General features: G+C 38.6%; 1 protein-coding gene across 12 annotated transcripts in view; it reads right to left on the reverse strand.

The window, feature by feature from the left end:
• Positions 1–22,917, reverse strand: part of NR2C1 (nuclear receptor subfamily 2 group C member 1) — a 44,070-nt gene extending 21,153 nt beyond the window's left edge. The window contains exons 1-9 of one of the 12 annotated variants that reach the window (XM_043562156.1): positions 22,673–22,917; positions 15,088–15,161; positions 12,272–12,502; positions 8,832–8,913; positions 6,817–6,996; positions 5,644–5,791; positions 5,423–5,513; positions 2,051–2,235; positions 166–331 (exon numbers count right to left, since the gene is read on the reverse strand). In XM_043562156.1, coding sequence (XP_043418091.1) covers positions 166–331; positions 2,051–2,235; positions 5,423–5,513; positions 5,644–5,791; positions 6,817–6,996; positions 8,832–8,913; positions 12,272–12,502; positions 15,088–15,141 — 1,137 coding nt within the window. In that variant the 5' untranslated portion in view covers positions 15,142–15,161; positions 22,673–22,917. Of the gene's footprint in view, positions 1–165; positions 332–2,050; positions 2,236–5,422; positions 5,514–5,643; positions 5,792–6,816; positions 6,997–8,831; positions 8,914–12,271; positions 12,503–15,087; positions 15,162–17,503; positions 17,692–21,973; positions 22,135–22,379; positions 22,541–22,672 lie in introns of those variants that run through there. The other 11 variants (XM_043562151.1, XM_043562145.1, XM_043562149.1 and 8 more) reach the window with 11 other exon arrangements.
• Positions 22,918–24,043: the final 1,126 nt, after the last annotated feature.

Raw genomic sequence — 24,043 nt, forward strand, 5'->3', positions numbered from 1 at the left:
TTATTTTATATAGTCAGATGTGTATGTTTTAGCTGCTATTTTGAATTCTATCAGGAATATTTCTGACTTTAAAAGCACAACAAATATACTTTGATTTCTGAAAGGAAGATTAAAATCAAAATGGTAACACAACATAAAAATTACATAAAAAATATATGGAAATACCCTGAAAGCTACGTGTGAATCGCTGAGAAGTGGCCCCTCTTTTTCGATGTAATTTATGCTCGAGTCTCCGGCAATTAGGTGTATGCTTCCTTCCATGCCTTCTACTGCGTTCTGACAGGCTGTGCTCTCTCCAGGATTCAATGCTTTTGCAAGAGTATCGAATGCCCTGTAAGGAAACATCAGATGCTGTGAGCTTGGCCAATCTCCACAATAAAATAAAAAATCTACATAAAATTCTGGAATTAAGATTTAGGCCTTAAAAAAATAGTTTAGAAAACAAACCTTTGGAGTAGCACTGAGTACTCTATTTCAGTGATAGCTATGACTGTCTCCAAAAGCAACAAATTAAACTTCAATATGTATACTATGAAAAACTATATTAATGTATTATCAGAGAACTAAAGTCTTTAAGAAATCTTATGTAATTATGAGGAAAAACCCTTATACTTTGGTCTAAAAATATGCTTTTATGTTATATGTTATGTTATACATTTGATAGTACAAGATATTAGCCCGTTTACAGTACTTACAGAAGTTATTTAGAAAGAACAAGGGCAAGAACTTATGTCAACTTTACTATATTCTACACGACACAAAGTTAGATTTTATTTAAAAATTCAGAGAATATTTTAAAATTGTGTGAACACAGCTACATCTGAACTGTAAGAATTTGAGATTACGATGGCAAATAATGAACTAATGTTAGCAAATAATTACTTAAAATAGCCCTCCATATTTTTCAACGAGAGGCCTTTTAGAGTTTCTTAAGATTTCAGATTCAACAAAGTACTTATTGAGACTCTTAAGTGCAATTTCCTCAACATTTAGATAATGAGCAGTGTAAAAAAGCCTGAAGAGATCTGGGTTCTACATCTCATGTATTAATATCAAGAGAATGAAAAACAGAATTCTGATACAAGTTTCCTGAAGCATAGCTTAAAATTGTAGTTTATTCAATGAAGTCATTTATTTATTTATTTTTAAGTAAGCTCCATGCCCAGCGTGGAGTTCAATGCAGGGCCTGAACTCACAACTCTGAGATCAAGACCTGAGCCACCCACGCACCCCTCAATCAAGTCTTTTAAATCTATTTTCATCATTAGAAAGTGGTGGGGAAAATGAACATGACTGCCTGGGGTAAGACAAATGTTTAAATACACAGAAAATAAAATAACTGAAATGTCAGACCCAGATTATCATCTTCAGTAGGAGAAAAATTCCTGAATTTTATGATTACATTTCTAATCTTATAATATTCATTTATTGCTCATTATTTAGAATGCAACCTGCTAGATAACATTTTACACTGAATGTAGTTCATTCAGTTAAAACTTCCTATGCTTTAAATTTTCTAAGTCTAATAGAAATATCTGTTTTCTGAAACTTCTGTAAACAGTATTCAACATAAAAATATTGTGGGGTGCCTGGGGAGCTCAGTCCATTAAGTGCCCGACTCCCGTCTTCAGCTCGGGTCATGACCTCGTGATTCGTGAGTCTGAGCCCCACATTGGGCTCCATCCTGACAGTGCGGAGCCTGCTTGGCTCTCTCCTCTCTGCCTATCTCTTCCTCTCAAAATAAATAAATAGACTTAAAGAAAAACATAAAAATACTGTAAGAAATACTAATAATTAAGATCAAAACAGGGGCGCCTGGGTGGCTCAGTCGTTTGGGCGTCCGACTTCAGCTCAGGTCATGATCTTGCAGTCCGTGAGTTCGAGCCCTGCATCAGGCTCTGGGCTGACAGCTCAGAGCCTGGAGCCCGTTTCAGATTCTGTGTCTCCCTCTCTCTCTGACCCTCCCCTGCTCATGCTCTGTCTCTGTCTCAAAAATAAATAAATGTTAAAAAAAAAAAAAATGTTTTTAAAAGATCAAAACAGACCTTACCTTGAAACATCACCATTAGTCTGCATTTCTTGATGAAATTCACACAAAGAGGTATCACCATTACTTAAGCTTTCAATCATAGATATTTCATTACTATTCTGAGAAAGATCTTTACTTTTTCCAAGGTTTGCTAATGATGTAACCACACTGGCCAATGTACTTAAGTCTCCCTGACATGATTCAGCCTTAAAAAAACAAAAAACAAAAAAAAAAGATTAAAATCTGCAAACTGGTATTGGTGAACATTTGAGTATGAAATACCCAATTCTAGATTATAAAGTGCCAAAAGTAAAGAACTCTAATTAAGATGAATGAAACCTAGAAAGTAAAACCAAAGAGCTTTGAGGTTTTAGAAACTTTTGAGGAAAATATAAATTTAAAAACATCAGGTACATTCCCTAGGAAATGTTTATACACAAAAATTACATTAAAACCAAAAACGGTACTTAATGACTAATCTATTCACATCAACAATCCCTTCCTCTGTAAAAGGATATTAGATGATCTTTTAAGTTCTTTTTAGTATTAAAATTCTGACAATTTCCAGAACTTAAACTATACAAACAAAAATTGTATAATGTATTAAAATTATTACTGAAAAGAGAAAAAAAAGTAAATGTACTATTGAACAGAATTCCTAGAATACCAACTATTACCAGCCACTTTGTTAAATGTGTTAAATACCAGGGACCAGGTAGGTGAAAAATCTCTTTACTAAGATAATATTGGCTTTTGGTATACATTGCGTATTTTCCCATTTGTCTTTAGTTCTTATTTTTGTTAATGACATATATATTCTTTATTCACTAATTAGCTGTAATTATTTTGTCAAAAAGAATTTTCTTTCCTTAACTCTTTGACTATCCAGAGACATAATTTCTGTATGAAAAGCAGGTAAGTGCTTGATTGTTCTTCCTTTTATCAATTTTTAGAGCAATGAGTCAATGCCCTTAGTAACCTCTAATGGTGACAGATGAATTTTAAGTATCATTTTAAATTCAAAGATTTTTATATATTTACTATTTTTTCAATGTTCAAATTATCCCATCCTAACCTAATGAGAGTCCTTTCAATTGCCTTCTATGGCCTATTGACAGAATCCTTTAATGAAATTTTAATTCTTCTTTTATGGTTTTTAGTTTTAGTGTTTTAATGCTAAGAAAAGACAGGTTTCCTTGATGTTTCATGTTATATCAATTCTTTATGTAAAATTGATTTTGGTGAACAGAATGACACAATTTTTGTGTTCCCTAAATTAATGAATGGTCCCAGAATCATTCAGAGTAACCTACCAGTTGCAGAGTTCTTAAATGGTTACTACTCATCTATGTATTTTATTTAAACCTCAAAACAACCCTGTGAAATAGGAATCACCATCCCTTTATTACAGACAAGAAGAATTATCCATGGTCACTCCAGTCTGATGGAGAAGACTATGCTCTAACCACTGTTCCAGGCTTCTTAGAACATAAGTAAAAAGAGTTAACATTTTTAAGTGTTTTTTCTACTAAAACTTCAACAATTATACATTCTCTTGTATTTCATTACATGTCTATCGAGCTAGATTTTTAAGTTTTTGCCACTGAAGACTCTTACGCAATGTGAAAAGACCTCATCTTGTGACTTGCCGGTTTTGAGACTGCTTGTCAGAAACTTCTCACAGAAGGTTGTTATTACAATTTTAATACAAAGACATACAGAGAAGTAGTGTCTGGGCAAATAGTAATTTCTCAACAAAACTTAGTTCCCTTCTTCTAAAAGAATTAATCATGTCAGTGCAATGGTAACTACCATCCTAAGCTTGAATCATGTGCACAAGGCTAAGTGCAAAATATATGGTCAAAGGCCAAATCTCCCGTCAATAACAACATGCTACAAACCCCAACCTGTAAGGTCGACACTCCTATTGGCCCTATTTTACAGATGAGGAAGGAAAGTAAAACACTGAGAGGTCAAATAACTTGCCCAAGGTTATGCACCTACTAAGTGGCAGATGAAATTTGATTCTAGAGCTCAAGTATGAAGAGTGCCTTAAAAGTATCAAATAATAAAGGGGCCCCTAGGTGGCTCAGTCAGTTAAGCGTCTGACTTTGGCTTAGGTTCTGATCTCCTGGCTTGTAGGATGGAGCCCGGGTGTTGGGAGTCTGTGCTGACAGCAGGGAGCCTGGAGCCTGCTACGTCCTGTCTCCCTCTCTCCATGCCCCCTCCTGCGCTCAGGCCCTGAGCTCTCTCAAAAGTAAATGAATGTTTAAAAAAAATTTTTGATACTTTTCAGTATCAAACAACAAATGTATGATAAATCTGGCCATAATTAGGATGACCAGATCACATTACAGGCTGAGAGAAATACTAGTCGTAGGCTCCCTAAAATCTGTTTACAGACATGAGTCTTCAGGAGAAATTTTTGATTTTTGTTCTCAGAAGGGTTTCTGAACACTACAGAAACTCTACATGTTCCATCTAAATACACAAACTTTTTTTCTTTTAGACCTCTTGCTCAATAAAGAGGCGTCCCAACCTCTAAGAGAACCCAGATAACTTAGATATATAATGAGTGCTCTTGGACTTCTATTCCTACTCTTGAGACTCAAGTCAATGTTTTGAATAACGTGTGCTAGAAATTTCCCTTTACTTGAAATATTTTAAGTATTTTGTTACTATAAAATCTATAGGGCAACATAAAAGGAATATTACGAATTTTGTACTTAATATAAATTATTCTTCTGAGGCTTTCTATTTCAAGGTGAAAGAAGCCTAGAAGACTTTTGTCTGTCACTCTCACATTGAAGCTGTACTTGTCCTCCTGGAATAATGAACATTTCTACTGATAGTTATTCGTATACGAGGACCCACAAAATGGAGGCCATACTGGTCACAAATCTAAACCCAAGTCAGCATGCACATATAGGAAACACCTGTCAAGGAAACCTAACATACACCAATCACGATCTTGCAACTCTGCCAAGTTAGCTCTCCTCACCCTAGAAAACAAGACCCACTAGCCTTAGTAGGAAACCTTCAACTTCCTAGGCAATAAGGCCATTTCCACATTCTGCTTCTAATGCTCTGTAAAACTCATTCTTGTCCAAAATCCCTTGGCAAGAGTGCTCCACTGTTTATGAGGCACTGTGCTCTGCTGATCTATGGATTCTTTTGCCTTGAATAAAGGCATCAAACTTGTTCCTAAATTGTTTTAGTTTTGTCATTTGACACTATCAAATAGTTGATAATTTATGTTAAAAAAAAAAACAATTTGTAATAGGGAATATTTAAGACCAGATCAACTGACCGAATTAATGGAAATTAAGAAAAGGAAAAAATATTAAAAGCTTAAAAAAAATTTAAGCTTTAAATTAATTGCACTACACACACCTTATCTGGTGTCATCAGCACAGTTGACTCAGTTTTTATTCCAGACTGGTGAATATTCACAAACATTCCTGAATCTAACAGTCCTGCTGACCTGTAACAAACAAGTATAAATTTTAGCCTTAGTTTCACTGGGAAGAAAAACAATGACCAGCTACTTAATGTGGTTGTTTTGTGTGTGTGTGTGTGTGTGTGTGTGTGTGTGTGTGTGTGTTTTACTATACCTTGCAGTTTCACTATCTGTTACAAAAGTTGGAGTTGCAGCTAATGGGCTTCGAAGGTCTTTTCGGATGTAGATTTTTTCTGTTGAAGCGGCACAGTTGGAAGATTTTTCTCGAGATACTTCAATGGGTTTTCTTTCACACTGAACAGCTACAAAAATGCATTAAACTATTACATCACAATGCAGAATTTATAGGCAATTTTAAATGTAACCTTTCGGTCAGCAATTCTGTTCATGGGAGACAGTTACCATAACTGAACTCTAAAGACAATCATAATCTTTAGAAATTCTTTCCAAGCCCAACAAAGTTGCTTCAGAATAGTAATTTGCATCTCTCATTCTCTTTTCTCTTCCTGATCCAGCTGTGGTAGAAATGTAGAGAAACTCTTATTTTTTAAAAGCTCACTGTCAAGAAGGAAAAACTAAAGTCAGGAGTCTCTCACCTATCTATATGAGAGTTAAAAATATTTAATTAAAAGCAAGACTAATAGAGAGCCACAAAAGACTAAAATTAAATCTTATTTTAGTTAAGGGCAGGGAGATTTTTGAGAACTAATTCAACTGTTTAATCTTAATTTATAAAATATAGGTAATATATTTCACTTATTTATAGGAATTTTATTTCATAATACCTAAGAGACAGTATAATGTAGTTGTTAAATGTATATCTTCTGAGGGAAAAAACTGCCAAGATTCAGATCCAAGTTTTGCCACTTATTAGTTGTGTGACCTTGGGCAAGTTATTAAATCTGTTTACTCTGATCAAATGTAAAATGCGTAACAGTCGTACGTACTGCAGAGAGTTCTGCTATGAGAATAAATAAGTTAACTCATATGTTATACACAGAGTTAGGCATGGTAGGAGCTCAATCAATATCAGCTATACTTTTTATCATTTTAGGAGTTTAATCAAAAGCTAGACTGGTATCTAGTTAGTTGTGCTTTTTTTTAAAAAAAACCGTATTCAAACATACATACATACATGCAAAGCGGATAGGAACTCAACATCTGTTGAACGAATAAATATTACATGCATATGTACACATTTCTATGTTGTTAGTTGGAAAACTGTAAATGAAAAAGCACATATATTTGACATACTGTGTTAATTTTGACATACTTCTAGTTTGCCTGAATCCTTAAAATTATTCTCTCCTTTAAAGCTAATACATACAGTCTTGTCTCATTCCAAACGCAATACATCTCTGTAACCTGCAGTATTGACAGCGATTTCGATGGTGTTTATTAATAACACAGTCCTTTGATCCTCGACATGAATAAACTAAATTTTTTCGGATGCTTCTTTTAAAAAATCCTTTGCAGCCTTCACAGGTTACTGCTCCATAATGACGCCCTAGAAACAAGATGTTTAAGAAAACACAAAAGTCACATATTTTAGAACAGAAATGGAAGTAAGCCCATTTCTTCCCTTTAAGTAACAATATATGTGATGAGACAGAGATTTTTGAGTTTCTGACATGAAAAAAAAAATTTTAAGGAGTTACTAAACAGAATGAAACCACCATATTCTTTGATAAATATATTAACCAGTATGAATTTTTAATTTTGGTATTTTTTTAAGTTTATTTATTTTGAGAGAGAGAGAAAAGAGAGCATGAGTGGGGTAAAGGCAGAGAGAGAGAGGGAGAGAAAGAAAGCCAGTGTGGAGCCTGATGTGGGGCTTGAACCCACAAACCGTGAGATCATGACCTGAGCTGAAATCAAGAGTCAGATGCTTAACTGACTGAGCCACCCATATGCCCTATGAATTTTTATTTTGTAAGTAACCTTAACAACAGTATGGAAAATTTCACAAAGAAAAGAAGCAAAACCATCCATAACACCATGATATGTAAAAACTATTTTCACTTCTGAGATCACTTACAAATTATAATTCTCATATATTATATAAAGATATTTTATTCTGAAAACTATGCTCTAAAACAAGCACACTAAGTAGTATTTGAGCTAATCTCTTCTCATTGTGGGTTCCATTTTTTAAATTTCTGGAGAAATGTTATACTTTGATTAACCTACCATTTTATAAACGATTTCTTTGGCACATTTATTTATTTATTTTATTTATTTTTGCAGAGAGAGAGAGTGAGAGAGCGAGGGAGCATGAGTAGGGGAGGGGCAGAGAGAGAGGGAGACACAGAATCTGAAACAGGCTCTAGCCTCTGAGCTGTCAACACAGAGCCCGATGAGGGGCTCGAACTCATGGACAGCGAGATCATGACCTAAGCCAAAATCGGATGCTCAACCGACAGAGCTACCCAGGCGCCCCTGGCACGACATTTATTAAATTGAACATACTCTTGGGAAAAGGTGTAGTGGAGACTTTTGTAATGACGCTATGGAAAAGATCAAAGATTACAAAAATCAAACGAGGCCCTTAAAGTATATCCCACTGGCACATGGGTGCTTTTCTAGCATAAAGTAACAACATAACTAAAATGACATAACCCTGATATTAGACTTGGAGAAATGTCCCCTCAGCTGTGCACAAAATTAAATAAAGGGTAACCAGAAATTTTTCATCTCAGTAATTCAAGTTACTCTCTATCCCTGGACTAGCAACAGGACTCAACAGGTAAGTTAACAACTTAACATTTATATTATTAAGGACCACAACTCATTTTTAAGCAATTCCTTTGACAAACCGGTTTTATATTTTTAAAAAATTCCACTTATTCATTCAGTTTACATTTTAAAGGAAAAACTGCTTTTCCTAATTCTTCAAAATATGCATTTTATGTCATTGCAAGACCAAGTCAAACTGCATTCAAATGAAAAAAAACCTTAGGTGAATAAAAAACTTGGGGATAAAATCGGTTACATTTCATAGGCTTCAAATATGGACCATAACAATGACATCCTCTTGGGGCGCCTGGGTGACTCAGTCTGTTAAGTGTCTGACTTCAGTGCAAGTCATGATCTCTCCATTAGTGGGTTCAACGCCCACATCAGGCTCTGTGCTGACAGCTCAAAGCCTGGAGCCTGCTAAGTAAGGTTCTGTGTCTCCCTCTCTCTCTGCCCCTCCCCTGCTCAGCTCTGTCTCTCTCTCTCTCAATAGTAAACATTAAAAAAAAAAAAAAAAAAATGACATGCTCTTTTTACTTTCAGAAGAAGAAACGTGGTAGTGTGGTAGTTACAACACAATATATATAGGTTATTTTTAAATGTTACCTGATGCTTTGTCTCCACATACTACGCAAAGATCAAAAACCTTATTTGGTCCTTGGTCTGGAGAAGAATTATCTGTTAAGAGCTAAAGAAAGCCCCCCAAAACAAAACACAAAACAATAGTGTGTTAATAATGCTCGTAAGTAAAAAGTAGAAGAATATTCAGTCTTAATTATTGCTTTCTTTCAAGTTATTCTGAAACTTTGAACTCTATTATACATATATATCAATTAAACTATTCTTATTTTTCTTTATGTAAGTAAAAATATCAATGTTATTAGACACAAAGATAGGAAGAATACCTTTTAAATTTACTCTATAACACTCTAACAGACTATTAAACACACAAATAAATGCATGAGTATTTAACGTATCTTACCCATTAAGCACTTATTATTCATTCAACACATCAAATGATTGCAGAAGCTATTAGCCCCATGATGACATCTGTCTTTGAACAGCTCAGAAATTTCCCATATGACTGACTAAAATAAGCTATAATAGCATAAAAAAGATAACTGATTTTTAATAAATAAATATTTATTTTGAGAGAGAGAAAGAGAAAGGGACAGAAAGAATCCTAAGGAGATTCCATGCTCTCAGCACAGAGCCGGATGTGGAGCTTGATCCCGTGAACCCTGAGATTATGACCTGAGCGAATATCATGAGTCAGATGCTTAACCAACTGAGCCACCCTGGTGCTGCTGAACCTTTATATGGAAAAGGGGTTAAAGTTTTTGTTAAAGTATTTACTTATAATTATGGAAATATGATTGATTTACGAAATATAAAATTTTCATCAATGAGTTGTCTAGGATTAGGTGGAGTGGTTGACAGCATGGGTTGTGGAGTCTGGTAAATGGCAGAAGGTCAGTGAGACTGAGTGGGGAAGCCTTGGGCAAATTACAAACGCTCCTTAAATTATATAAAGGGCTATATATCACTAGGTATAGCTACTATGATGCTGGCAAAGAAATACACTAGTCTCTTCTTTTAGATTTATTTTCTAGTATTTTCATCATTTTCTTTCAATCTTTTGGAATGTGAATGAATTAATTTAATCCCAAAAATGTGATAAGGCATTCCCTATGATAGTGGCATCATTCTTTTAAAAAACTTTCTTTAATGTTTATTTTTGAGAGAGAGAGACAGAGAGAGAGAGAGAGAGGGAGAGAGAATGAGTGGGGGAGGGGCAGAGAGAGAGGCAGACAGAGGATTCAAAGCAGGCTGGGCACTGACAGCAGAGAGCCCCATGTAGGGCTCAAACTCACAAACCTCGAGATCGTGACCTGAGCCAAAGTCGGATGCTTAACTAACTGGGCCACTCAAGTGCCCTGGCATCATTCCTTCTTATATCACTATAAAAATTAGTCTTCAACAGAAACGTAAGAAAAAACCTTCTGGTACTAGCTGTCCCTTGAAAACATCTATGAAAAGTATCACTCCTTTCCTTAATAGCACATCTACAGCAAATGGTGTTAATCTTTTATCCTCTATTATTCTTATGGGTAGAAGAAATATTGAGAGATTAAGGGACACTAGATCACTAGATCAGAAATCCAATCTTTTTGGCCCAGGGGGATTCTATCCTATACCTGTTTCTCTTTCTCTGCCCTGAGAGGTGCTCCATAAAGTAAACAAAGTACCAATATTACCTTTTCTTCTGGAAACAGAATTTTTCTTTTATTTTAAGAGTAACTTTACAGTGGAGAAAAGTGACACACACTACTTCAGCCAGGTGGTCAAGATCAATGTCACCAGTTATCAAACATGATGATACTAAGTACACTTGATACAATGTGATGAAAATGGCACTCTGTGATCCTCCTTACCCAAACCAACAAGCCCAGTCTAACCATGAGATGTCGAAGTCCCATAGCAGGGTCACCTATAATATACCTGAACAGTATACCTCAAACTGTCAAGGTCATCAAATACAAGAAAAGTTTGAGAGACTGTTACTGATAACAGTAATCTAAGGAGACATGATGATTAAATGTAATATGGTATCCTGGAATCAAAAAGAATATTAGGTAAAAATTAGGGAAAGCTAAAAACATTTATGGATTTTAGTTAATTATCAAAATTAGTTCATTATCAAAATAAAGGTATCATATTAATATAAAATGTTAATAGGAGAAATTATGTGTTGAGAGGTTATAAGAGAACCCTGTACTTCCTGATATTTCTTTAACTATTGAGGAGTCTGGGTGGCTCAGTTGGTTAAGCATCCGACTCTTGATTTCAGCTCAGGTCATGATCTTACAGTTGTGACATGGAGCCCTGTACCCAGCATGGAGCCTGCTTCAGATTCTCTCTCTCCCTCTGCCCCTCCCTGCTTGTGTTCTCTTAAAAAAAAAAAAAATCTGTTAACTATAAAACTTGTAAAAAATCAATTCTGTTAATAAGGAAAAAAAAAGGTATTCATAATGTTATAAACTTTTTGGGACTTCTGTCTTGTTGATAAAATAACTTCTTGTAAATCCCATCTATTTTTTACCTTAGCCATTCCTAAAAATAATACAGATGATGTAATCAGAAGAATAATAGAATCAGGCAAAATTTTGTATTTTATGAATTAGTTTCTCAATCCTAAAAGGAACTTTCCTTGATCAGGTTTTCAGCACAAAACATGGAATTCAATTTTAAGTGGGTACTCCACCAAAAAGTCTCCAAAGGCAAACTTAGGGGGTTGCTGAATTTGTATTCAATCATAGCAACCAGCAGTGAAAACATCTATGTAACCACAGATATGCATTCTGTATAAGCCTTAACTGGCTCTTTGAAAAACAGTGCATAACTTGCAAAAATTAAAATGATGTGAAGTTAATCTAGAATACTGACTGACTTCCAGTGTTAAAGCAGACCATGAGGGTAAACCACCTGTTACATCAAGGAAGACATAGATAACAACCAAGGAGGCACAGTGACAAAGCTGCAGCCATAAAACCACCTTCTTGATCTGGCAGCTTGTTTGAGGCCTAGGCAGTGTGCTCCTGGGAAGTGCTGCTACCACAGAAGAGGCTCTTGATTTGGCAGTTTCCTAACCAAGCAGAAGCAGCAGGTCTCTTAGAAGCCAGTTCTGCAGCACATCCAAGTGGTTATTCTTGGAAACTGACCTAGAGCTGTTTCTTCAGCCTTCCCGACAATTCTATGAGTTCTCCATATCCTTTATTAAACCCCTCCCTGGACAAACTAGCCAGAGTGAATCTTGCTGTATGTAAGAGCCCTCCAAAATACACGGAAGGGAGGGTGTGTGAGGAAAAGTATAGCGGCATATAGGAGAGGGCAGTCACCACAGATAATGTGCACACCATGTAATTTTATGCAAGATTTTTCTTTCTATGGACCATGCAGGATATAAAGTCTTAACACCAGGACTTACACTTATTACATGCTGTTAATTCTTTCAAGTGTGATGAAGACACTGTAAAGTTATTTACCTGGAGATGTTGTGCAGACAGATCAGGAGTTGTAAAAAATAACTGATTAACACCTGCTGCATCTGGAGTAGTGACGAATACTTTCCCTGGAGTGGAATCTTGCCTGGCCAGAATGACTTTGCTTGGAGTAGAGCCATCATGATTTGTCAGAATGAACTGCTTCCCTTGTGTATTATGATCAAGTGCTGTCACGATCTGGATTTTCTGGCCAGTTTGCTGCTCGGTAACAATCTAACACAACCATGTCATATCAGTAATCGATTCGACTTAATCTTTTTTTTTTTTTTTTTTTAACTCTAATTACACATAGACACACACCTTTTAAACTAGCAATTCTCCCACAAAATCCTATCCTATAGAAAAACAAATGTGCAAACGAAGGTACAATCACTATTCTGATTCGTTCCTTCCTTCTCCTTCCCACCCACCTTCCATTTACACAAACCTATATTGGGTGCCTTCTATTTGCCAAGCACTATTTGTTCTGGTCCTGGAGTACAGCAATAAATAAAACAAAACCTTTTTTCTCATCAAGTTTTTATTTTAGTGAGGAAAGGCAGATAAAAAACAAGCAAATACTGTTGTCAGACAGTATTAAGTGCTATAAAGAATAGATAAAACAAGGTAGAGATGGTGAGAGTCACTGATAGAATAAAAGCCATGAGGAGATGACATTTTTGCACAGACCTAAGTGCAGTAACAGACCAAAGCTTAGGACTAGCTAGGGGTAATGCATCCCAGGTAGAGAAAAAGAAACATGAAAGAAGGCTGTGGGGCAGGAGGAGTGTGTCTGAGGCAAGAGGCACTACAAGAGAGCTATGTGAGTGAAAGAGTGGCAGAAAGGATTATGGTAAAAGACAGGATCTGAGAGACAGCAGGAGCCAGATGGTATAGGGCTACACAGGGACTACAAAGTCTGGATTTCCTCCTGTGTGAAATGGAGATCCACCTTCCTCTGGAAGGTCAGAGAGCAGAGTGGCAAGATCTTTTTCAAAGAGGGTGTTCTAGATTTAGTGTGTAGACTAGCCTGTGAATGTTGAAGAGAAGAATACTCAGACACCAGCAATATCTGGGAATTATATATGGGCAGAGATGCTGGTGGGGAACAGGGTAGCAGCCATGCCAGAGGAGAAAAATAATTGGATTTGGGATATTTTATGAAGGGAAATGTGACAGGATATGCCAACTGCCTGGATGTGGAATATGAGGAGAGAAGAGTAAAGGATGACTGTCAAATTTTTGTCTGAGCACATGAGAGGACAGAAATGCCATCCACTTAGTTGGAGGAGTCTGGAGAAGTGCAAGTTCATGACTAAAGAGAACTAGCCAGTGTTGAGGGCTTTGGTTGTTGAGCAAATATTTTACAGAGTAAACTCATTAAGGCAATTTAATCCCTTGGTTCAAATTTAAAATGGCAAATTTGGTTTGTTTCCAACTTTTTCTCCATTTCCCTGAAATTATTTTCATCAAGATTCTTTTCTATGCAAAATTTACAACAAAATGCTGAATTACTAATCAGTTTTTGTCTAGGGCAGATTGTACTGACTATAGCTGCTGCCAACTCAAGTTTTCTTTGTTGACCATTATTTCTAGCATGTCCTATTTTTCTGGATATACTTTTCACCATTGTCAATTTTATTTTACACATAGATTGTTTATACCAAGTCTAGTCTCCATCTTATCCTAACAATTTTTGCTATTTCCTTAAAAAAACTTTTTTTGGGGGGTGCTTGGGTGGCTCAGTCCGTTAAGTGGCTGACTTTGGCTCAGGTCATGATCTCGCTGTTCGTGAGTTCCAGTCCCGCATTGGGCTCTGTGCTGACAGCTCAGAGCCTGGAGCCCACTGCAGATTCTGTGTCTCCCTCTCTCTCTGCCCCTCCCCTGCTTGTGCTCTGTCTCTCTCACTCTCAATAATAAATAATAAAACAAAAAAAAATTTTTTTTTTTTTAAGAGAGACAAAGAAAGAACACAAGAGAGACAGAGAAAGTATGGGGTACAGGGAGGGAGGGGGAGGGGGGGAGAGAGAGAGAGAGAGAGAGAGAGAGAGAGAGAGAGAGAGAGAGAGAATCTTAAGCAGGCTCCACACTCAGTGCTGAGCCTGATGCAAGGCTCAATCACACAACCCTGGGATCGTGACCTGAGCTCAAATCAGACGCTCAACCAACTGAGCCACCCAAGCTCCCCAAGAAACTGTATTAAGATCTACTGGTCTATCCTGCAATTTGAATGGATCCTTTACTTATCAGTAATTTTGTAACATCACACATTGGTCCACTGATTTATATACATCTTTTATATGTTGACATGTTTCATCATACAGTATCATCGCATGTCATGTAGCCTCTGGGGAAGAAAAGGTAACTAATGTTCCAGTATTATTATGAAAACAGTTTTGACCTTGCTGACTCTCTGAAAGAATCCCTAGATGATACTTTGAAAACCTCTGGGTTATGGTACCTCTTCCTAAGAAATAGGGCATAAGATCTGTTATTTGACACGGATCTCCTCCCACTGGTCCATTAAGACTGGCCTCAGATTCTGTACCTCCAAAAATATTCCATGACCAGATCTCCACAACCCTCTGTGACTCTTCATTACCTGTTTTTCTTCTGTGCTCCCATAACACCGTATACAATAATCTATTACAGCCCTTACCACTGTATTGTGACTGTCAGATGATTCAACTATCTCTTACTAGATTTAAAAATATCTTAATGTTGAGGGTATCTTTTATCTCTGTACCTCCAGAACCTAGCATATACATTTGATGTAAATAGGCTGATGGATCAGCAAATGAACTGTAAATCAAACATACCTCTCCCATTTGTTGTTCAATAATTTGATGTGCAATTTCTTCTATGGTTGCCATGTTCTAACTGCCAGAATGTCCTGCCAAGATAAAAAGACACTTTTCACAAAATAAAACATATTTACTGAAGAATTTACAAATGAAATCACATGCTGGTGCCTGGGTAGCTCAGTCGGTTAAGCATCAAAGACTCTTGATTTCCGTTCAGGTCATGATCTCACAGTCATGAGATCAAGCCCCTTAAGATTCTCTGCCCCTCCCCGGCGTGTGGTTCTCTCTCTCAAAAAAATAAACTAAAAACGCAACCCTCCCAAACAAATGAAATCACATGATAGCTAAGATCTGCTTCAAAATAATACAGTTGGGGTGGGTGGTGGTAGGAGGGAATAAACAAAACAAGGTTGGCCATGAACTGACAGTTCCTGAAAACTGTTGTTTATACAGGGGTTCATAACAGTATTCTCTGTTTTTATACATTTTGAAAATATCTACTTAGAAAAATCATTCAGGGTGACTGGGTTAAGTGTCCAACTCTTCATTCTCAGCTCAGGTCATGATCTCATGATTCATGAGATTGAGAACTGACTTGGGCTCTGCGCTGACAGTGTGGAGCCTGCTTGGGGATTCCTCTCTGTCCCTTACCTGTTTGCTCGTACATGCACATTCTCTCTCTCAAAATAACAAACTTAAAAAAAAAAAAAAAAAAAGATTCAATACCAAACAATTTCACTTTTCAAAGATATTGAAGCCTAACCAGGACAACTCTACAGATCAGGAGTAGTTTATTAATTTAAATAAGGGTAACCCTATCTGTAAACAAATACATCATGGTAACCACTTAACATACTCTTTTTACCAATACATTGTAATAACTGGCATTCGTTCAAAAGGAAAGAAGATTTCTCTAGAATCTTGTAACTGTTCTTCATTAGTGGAAGTTTTTTATATATTAAGGTTAATTTGAATTTAATGTAAAACTTTCTCCAAATGGATCTGAGAGCCTGAAAGATCAGTGGGTTGACTCTGATTTTTGCTTTTTTTCTGTATCAGTAGATAAGAACACAAAAATTATTTCTGACTTTATCACATTATATAATGTCTGTCATAAATTCACTAATAGTCTACAATTATAAATAACATTAATTGCCAAATTATCTGAATTGTTTTTCTTTCAATTACTTTAAAAATTTTAAATGTTTCAATTAGTTGTGCCAAAAGCAGTATTTAATATTTAGCTTCATTATTCAACTATCTCTTACTAGATTGAAAAGCAGTGGCCTCAACCATTCTGGGACCAACTGAGGAAACAGAGCTGCTCCTCAGGTTTGTGTCCTCTGGGGCCAGGGTAGCAGTGACAGCCCTGACGACCTCTGACCCATCTTTGAGGTCTTCCTTCCTTTTCCCTGAAGGATAACTTATGTTTAAAACTGAATAGCTCTACTGGCCCATCCAGGAGAATCCCACAAGTTCGACAGCTTTTCTTCATTTCATCCCATATATGTCCCCCTCGGTCCAAGCTGGCAACATTTCTGCTGATATAAAATTCTCAGAAATCTTGTTGCCTTCCTTGCAATTCATGGGGCTTTAGGCCATCAGATATAAGAGTCCTATACAGATCTCTCCCGAATAACCCCATCTCTATTCCTGGCTTCTGTTGAGATGGCTGCCTGGATCCATAAATCACATGTCCCTAATTCTCTTTAGCAAACTGTTGGTTGTCCAGTCATACCCAAGAGAGTCTCTTAAGAACACACTTTCTCTTTTTTGGCAATATGGATAGGTTATTTTTCAATTCTTTAAGTCCTGATTCCATTTTTCTAAACAATTCCTTCTTCAATTTACCTCTTTCCTCTCACATTTTACTGTACGCAGCAAGGAGAAATGGCCATGTCTCTAACTAACACTTTGCTTAGAAATCTCCACAGATAAATAGCTTACAAGTTCTGCTTTCCACAGAACGCTGGAACACAAGGACAAGTTCTTTGCCCTTCATCATAAGGTTCATTTTCCTCTAGTTACCAAAACTGTAACATGTTCCTCATTTCTGAGCCCTCACCAGAAGCATTGTTAATGTCTATTATTTCTATCAACATTCTATTTATGAAACTATATGTGTATCTCTAAGATGATGGCAGCTTTTTCCACAGTTCTCTTTTCTTTCTGAACCCTCACCAAAATTGCCTTTGATATTCGTATTTCTATCAACGATCTCTTCAAAGCAATCTAGGCTTTTTCTAGCATGCATCTTAAAACTCTTCCAGCCTCTACCCATTTTCCAGTTCCAAATTTTTAGGTATTTGTTATAGCAGTACTCCACTTCCCAGTACCAAAATCTGCACTGGTTTGCTAGGGCTGACTTAACCAAGACTAACAGGGCTAATTTTGGCTGGGTGGTTCAAACAACAAAAATTAATTTTCTCACAATTCTGGAGGCTAGACATCTGAGACAAGCTGTCAGTAGAGTTGATTTTTTCTGAGACCTCTCTCCTTGTCTTCTCTTTGTCTCTTCACAAGTCTTCCTTTTGTTTGTGCCTGTGTTGTAATCTCTTTTAATAGGGACAACACTCATATTGGATTAGGGCCTACCCTAATGACCTCATTCTAACTCAATTACAAAGGCCTCATGGCCAAATATGGTCACATTCTGAGGTATTGGGGGCAGGACTTCAATATGAATTTTGGGGGGAGACAATCCAGCCCACAACACTTAGACACAAATCTAACAAGAAATGTGCATGCTGTATGTAAGGAAAGCTTAAAAAAATTTTTTTTTCCAACGTTTATTTATTTTTGGGACAGAGAGAGACAGAGCATGAACGGGGGAGGGGCAGAGAGAGAGGGAGACACAGAATTGGAAACAGGCTCCAGGCTCCGAGCCATTAGCCCAGAGCCCGACGCGGGGCTCGAACTCACGGACCGCGAGATCGTGACCTGGCTGAAGTCGGACGCTTAACCGACTGCGCCACCCAGGCGCCCCTGGAAAGCTTTAAAATGACACCTAGAGGGGCGCCTGGTGGCTCTCAGTCAGTTAACCATCTGACTTCAGCTCAGGCCATGATCTCAAAGTTGGTGGGTCCGAGCCCAGCTTCGGGCTCTATGCTGACAGCTTGGAGCCTGGAGCCTGATTCAGTTCTGTGTCTGTCTGTCTGTCTGTCTGTCTGTCTCTGCCCCTTCCCTGCTTGCGCTGTGTCTTTTTCTCTTAAAAATAAACAAACATTAAAAAAAATATATTAAAATGATACCTAGAGAGAGGAAAAACTAGCTGAAAGAACACAAAAGAAAATGTTCATAGTGACTATCTCCAGGGAGAACTGGAAGTTCGGGAACAGGGATGGAATGCAGACTTTTCAGTGAGTAAGTGTCTGTTCTTTTTAAGTTTTACTTATTATTATTATTATTATTTGAGTGAGAGAGCAAGCATGTGTGCTAACACAAGTGGGGAAGGGGAAGTGGGAGAGGGAGAGAGAGAATCTCAAGCAGGCTCCATGCGCTGCACTGAGCAGGGCTCAATCTCAGGACTGTGAGATCATGACCAGAGCAGAAATCAAAGAGTCATACACTTAACTGACTGAGCCCACCCAGGCACCCCAGTGTGTATTCCTTTCAAATTTTAAGTATTACCACAAAAAAATGAATTGTAAGTAGGAAAAAAAAAAAAAAGCCAAACAGTTTAAAGGAATCTTGTCTAGAAATCCTAAAATCAAGCAGCATTATCGGCACATCAGACCCAAAGAAGCTAATTCATAATGAAAACTTACCGTGATATCATGACCGGAGCCAAAATCAAGAGTCGGACACTCAACCGACTGAGCCACCCAGGTGCCACTAAATCAACTATTATTTTAGCCAAAAAGACCAAAGACTATGAGGGTATATGTGATACACATATATGCCTGGTATATATGCCTGTAAAGGTTCATGCTTAATTGTATACTTTGTCATTAGCAGTGTTACAGGTAATACAATGTTAAAGGATTTGAATGCTGATACTCTTGAAACAGAATTCTTGAATATTGAATTCAGGGATATTTGGATTTTTTTTCTGTTTCAGAAGAAAAGAGCAGGAAATGGCAATGGATTCCTAATTTTTGGAGTTAAAAACTTCTAGTAGAATCTGACTAAAGCTACACAACCTCTTCAGAAAAATATACACACACATATATACTTGGTAGATTCCGATTTGTGATTCACCATATCAATTTTCTACTTCTTTCTATATAAACTCTCTGCATGACTGCAGTAGCCTAGAACCCTTATCTCCTACCGTTCTATAGATCCATATACTCCAAACTGGTTTGCAAAAGAATGCTTAGGGGAAGTTTTTAGAATACTTACCTCAGTGATCATACACCTTAATTTGTATGGAATGAAACACAAATGAGAGGAATTTAGGGAATAGATTTGACCAGAAAGGTGGAGTAAGAACAACTTTTTCCCTCTGGACCTTCTCCAACCAACCATATCTTCCACTGCGATCTCAAACTATTTACCTTATCCTACTTGTAAAGCCTGTTAGGTGTCTGTCAAGCTGGTTCATTAAGATTTAAGTCTAGAAAGGCACAGACACAGGATATAAAGTCAAATCCATAATCCCATTTTCCTTATTATTTACTTCTCTCATTAAACTATCCACTAATATAATACATCTTTATATGCAAATAAGTCCATGAAATAATTAACGTACATCCTACAATCTTGTTGATCAAAAATTTTTTTCCACCATTTACAAAAAGGATGCAGACTATCTAAATTAATTACATAATTACAAATCATATCCAAGTGTATTAAGTTTTACTAAAATTCAGAGATTTCCAGAGGTTAGTATTTTATTCACTCTGATAAACAAAAGTATTAGCAAGGGGGAAATGATGAAAATTAGTAAGAATGAAATAGTTATTTAGCATCAAAGCAAGGATTTATGACAATGTATTAGTCACTTTGGTTGTGATAAAAGCTCAACTACTGCTAGCTTAAGCAAAGAGGAAATGGCTGGGGGGGGGGGGGGGACAGGATAGACACTGCTAGGATCCAAGTGGAGCTGACCTTGGGAAAAACTGGAGTTAGTTTTCCGATGCTGTCAGGAATCTCCTTATCTCTATTTTTTTTTTTTTCCCTTTATTGCTGGCCTTATTCTCCCTATGTGGCTTCTTATTTTCTACTTTGTAGTAAAGCACCAGGAAAGTAAAAGTAGTCTTCTCTAATTTCAATTTTAAAATGCTGGGGGATGCGAAATTTGAAAATATGATATAAAACAACGATTTTTTTTCCTGTGGAGTAGATCTTTGAAAATTTTTGGAAGTTAAGGTTTCTCTCACCAGAAAACACATATTCACATTCACCCACACTACAAAGAAGTATGCTGAATTTCAAGGGGGTCATAAAACTTCAGTAGCCTGACAGCCTTCAAGTTAACCCTTCTGGTAAAATTGCAGCTACTGTGGAGTTTCCTGAACACATATTTAATGTATATGACTTTGGGGCGCCTGGGTGGCTCCGTCGGTTAAGCGTCCGGCTTCGGCTCAGGTCTGATCTCACAGTCCGTGAGTTCGAGCCCCGCGTCGGGCTCTGTGCTGTCGTTGGGCTCTGTGCTGACAGCTCAGAGCCTGGAGCCTGCTTCCGATTCTGTGTCTCCCTCTCGCTCTGCCCCTCCCCTGCTCATGCTCTGCCTCTCTCTGTCTCAAAAATAAATAAAAACATTAAAAAAAATTAATATACCTGACTTTGTGTACATTAGGCAAGAACCATCTTTGTGTAGATTTGAAGTGCCAATAAGGCACAAACTATCTGTGGGTCAGCACCTCTGACAAGCAGCAATATTAAATATCTCAAAGCTCACAGAACTGAAATATCCTTATTCTCCTGCTTCGGAACCATCAACGTCTCTTTAATGGCCAAAGGATGAAGTTTCGGTCCTTCTATTCTTTCAATATTTATTACACCTCTGAAGCATGCCTGCCACTGTGGACGGAGAGGGCTCCTTTATAGTCTGACTTCCTCATCTTCCCACTTTAGCCCCTATCCTCCCAAGAGGGGCCTCTCTTCAAGTCAAAGTGGGATGTTCTTTATACCCACCACTCCAAGTTCCTCTTCCCTCACTTAAATACCACCTGGCCTTTCAGACTCGGTTGAAATTTCTAAAAATCCAATCCTCTGACATGGGTCCAGCATCGATTTTGAATGCTAAAGCTCTTAATTACAATTTACTAACAGACTTTTTTTAACTTCTGATATCATATGCAAAATTTATGTAAAGATGCATTTTTCCAGCGCTTTCATAAAAGATTTCCAGATTGCAAAGGGTACTACGAATCAAAAAAAAGGTAATGATATTTATATCATCAATTCTTTATGCTGCTTCTTTTGTCTTTTCTATTTCCCAAGGAATTAAAACTCGTTAATTCGCAGGAATTAAACTCGTCGGGTGACAGAAACACCAACGGTACCATATCTTGGGAATGTTTGGTGCCTTTGATTTGTGTCTCCCTCAAAACTCTTCCAGAAGACTGAAATGCCCCTACCAAAAAAAAAAGGAAAAAAAAAAAAAAAAGAATAGAAATTCGTTACATTTATATGCGATCCACCTTTTTTATAAGAATGGAATGATCTACCAACTGGGCACAAGCAAAATTTTAAAACTGTCATCGTGTACCAACCAACCATGCAACAGACACTGATGAAAAATGATCAAAATCAAAGGCCTATTTAGAACATCCAGAGGAACAAAAGCCCCAAAGGCCTTAATTTCCAGTCTTTTTTGCTTTTCCTTCCCATTTATTTATTTTTTTAAAACAGGCCGACCTACTTAGTGAAGGTGACGAGACAACTTGGCAACAAGGTTATGAGACAACCAACCTGGCAACATTTGTAATTGTAATCATAAAACGGTACGTGCGGGAGTCGGAGGCAGGGGTTCTCAACAAAAGAACTTAGAAGTTTAGACTTGCCCAGGGCAGTGAGGCCCCTGGACCGTTCCATTTTTCTCAAAAGATACGAGTCCAAAGACAGCGGCTGCTGTCCCCCGATTTGTCGTGAAAGTTGAGCAACCCGTTGCTCGTCCCGTGTAGGCACGAGAATTACTAAGCGTCCTCCGAAGGGAACGGAGGCCTCGGCTTGCGGGCGCTCGAGCCCCCGCTGCGACCCCCGGGCCCCGCCGCGCCGCGCGGCTCTCCGAGGCGGGGGGGGGGAGCGGCGGCGGCAACGCCGAGACGGAAGCTTTTCCTGTAGGTGAAAGGTCAGAGGCGCCGCAGGAGGCGCCGCGGGAGAGGCTGCCGTGCTCGCCGAGCCGCTCGCGTACTTGCCTTTCGCGCCCCGACCCCGCTCCGGGCTCCGCGCTCCCGCGCCGCACCCCGGCCCCGGCTACTGCCTCAGCCTCCCGCAGGGACCCACACGTTCGGCCATTCTGCGCGCCCCGAGCCCAACCCGAACAGCCTGCCGCCGCGCTGCCGGGCGGGCCGGCCCTGCCGGCCGAGGTCAGCGGGCTGTCGGGGGAACAAGGGGTGCGTCCGTTGGCTGTTGGGAAGAAGGGACACCCCATCCACCCCCGTCCCAGGCGCGGCCACGGCTGCTTTGCTCCCCACCCGGGACTTCTTACCGGTGCTTCTCCGACGAGCTACGTTCCGCGTCGGGCTTAGACCGGACAGTCCCGTTGCGGTGGTTGCTTGGGGTTCCGGGAAGAGACAGGTTAGAGAAAGCTGAAAGGGATGGGGTAAAGAAAAGTGGGGGCAGGGAGCTTTCTGGGTTTGTGTATTTGGGGGGGGGTCAGAGTTCGTGACCCCTCCCTCGGCTCTGCGGTGCGTGCTCCCATCCGCGCTTGCGCATTACTAGTGGAGCAGCCGTAAGGAGGTCGTGACGTTCCCTGGGTGGAGGAATGAGAAAACCGAGCCTCTGAAAGTCCACTGCCCTCTATCAGCTGGGAGGGAAACTGCCCCGCCAGAGCGGCCCTATCAGGGACCTTCCGAAACAGTGTGCCCTTAGCATCCCAGTTTGCCAAAGGCGGTCTTTAAAGGAAGTTTTGAGACTTTTCAGATTTGAGTAATACTAGATAACCTTATCAGTTTTAGGCGGTTAGAAACTTGTGGAAAATTGGACTCTGTTTTAGGGTATCTCTTACCTTAGACTAAAGTTTATTGGAAGAGTTAAGTCTGGGTAGGTTCCAATAAAATATTGAAAATTCCCTTAAATAAAGGAAGCTAGGGTAGAATTCTCCACAGTAAGGCAGAGATTTACTATGAACTCTTATGGGTAAATAGGTATAGTGGCTAAATGGAGCAAGAATTATCACTTAGAATGTAAACTTCTTGAAGGCTGGCTTTTTTGTTCGTGGTGTATGTCCAAGCATTTAGGACAATAGCTGGTGGTCAATAAAGATTCATGAAACAAAGAGGCATTGACAGAACATCATGACAGTGACCACCTGTGGCACTGAAGTGTGGCAGAAGAGCTGTCCTGTGTGTAAAGCACTGTATGGTTTGGACTTGAGAGAAAGGGTCCTTGAAATTTCTTTAGTACCGACCAACATGATCTCACGGTCCGTGGGTTCGAGTCCCGCGTGGGGCTCTGTGCTGACAGCTCAGAGCCTGGAGCCTGCTTCGGATTCTGTCTCTCTCTCTGCCCCTCCCCCTGTGCATACTCTCTTTCTCTGTCTCAAAAATAAATAAAAACATTTAAAAAAATTAAAAAGAAAAGAAAAGAAAAGAAAAGCAGTCATGGATTCAGGCCAGAAACCCAAGTCAGGAAAAACAAAAGTGCGCTGGGAAGAACATTTCCTCTATCATTTCCCTCTGGAACTAGGCGGCTGGACACAGAAAAATTCCCCAAGAAAAGGAATATGCTTCATGTCTCAGTCTCTGAAAACAGGTCTCTGTGGTTCATCTTTAAGTATGTGACTCTAAAAATACATATGGCTTAGGGGCGCCTGGGTGGCTCGGTCGGTTGGGCGTCTGACTTCGGCTCAGGTCATGAT

This window comes from Prionailurus bengalensis, chromosome B4, assembly GCF_016509475.1.
Source record: "Prionailurus bengalensis isolate Pbe53 chromosome B4, Fcat_Pben_1.1_paternal_pri, whole genome shotgun sequence".
Classification (NCBI taxonomy): domain Eukaryota; kingdom Metazoa; phylum Chordata; class Mammalia; order Carnivora; family Felidae; genus Prionailurus; species Prionailurus bengalensis.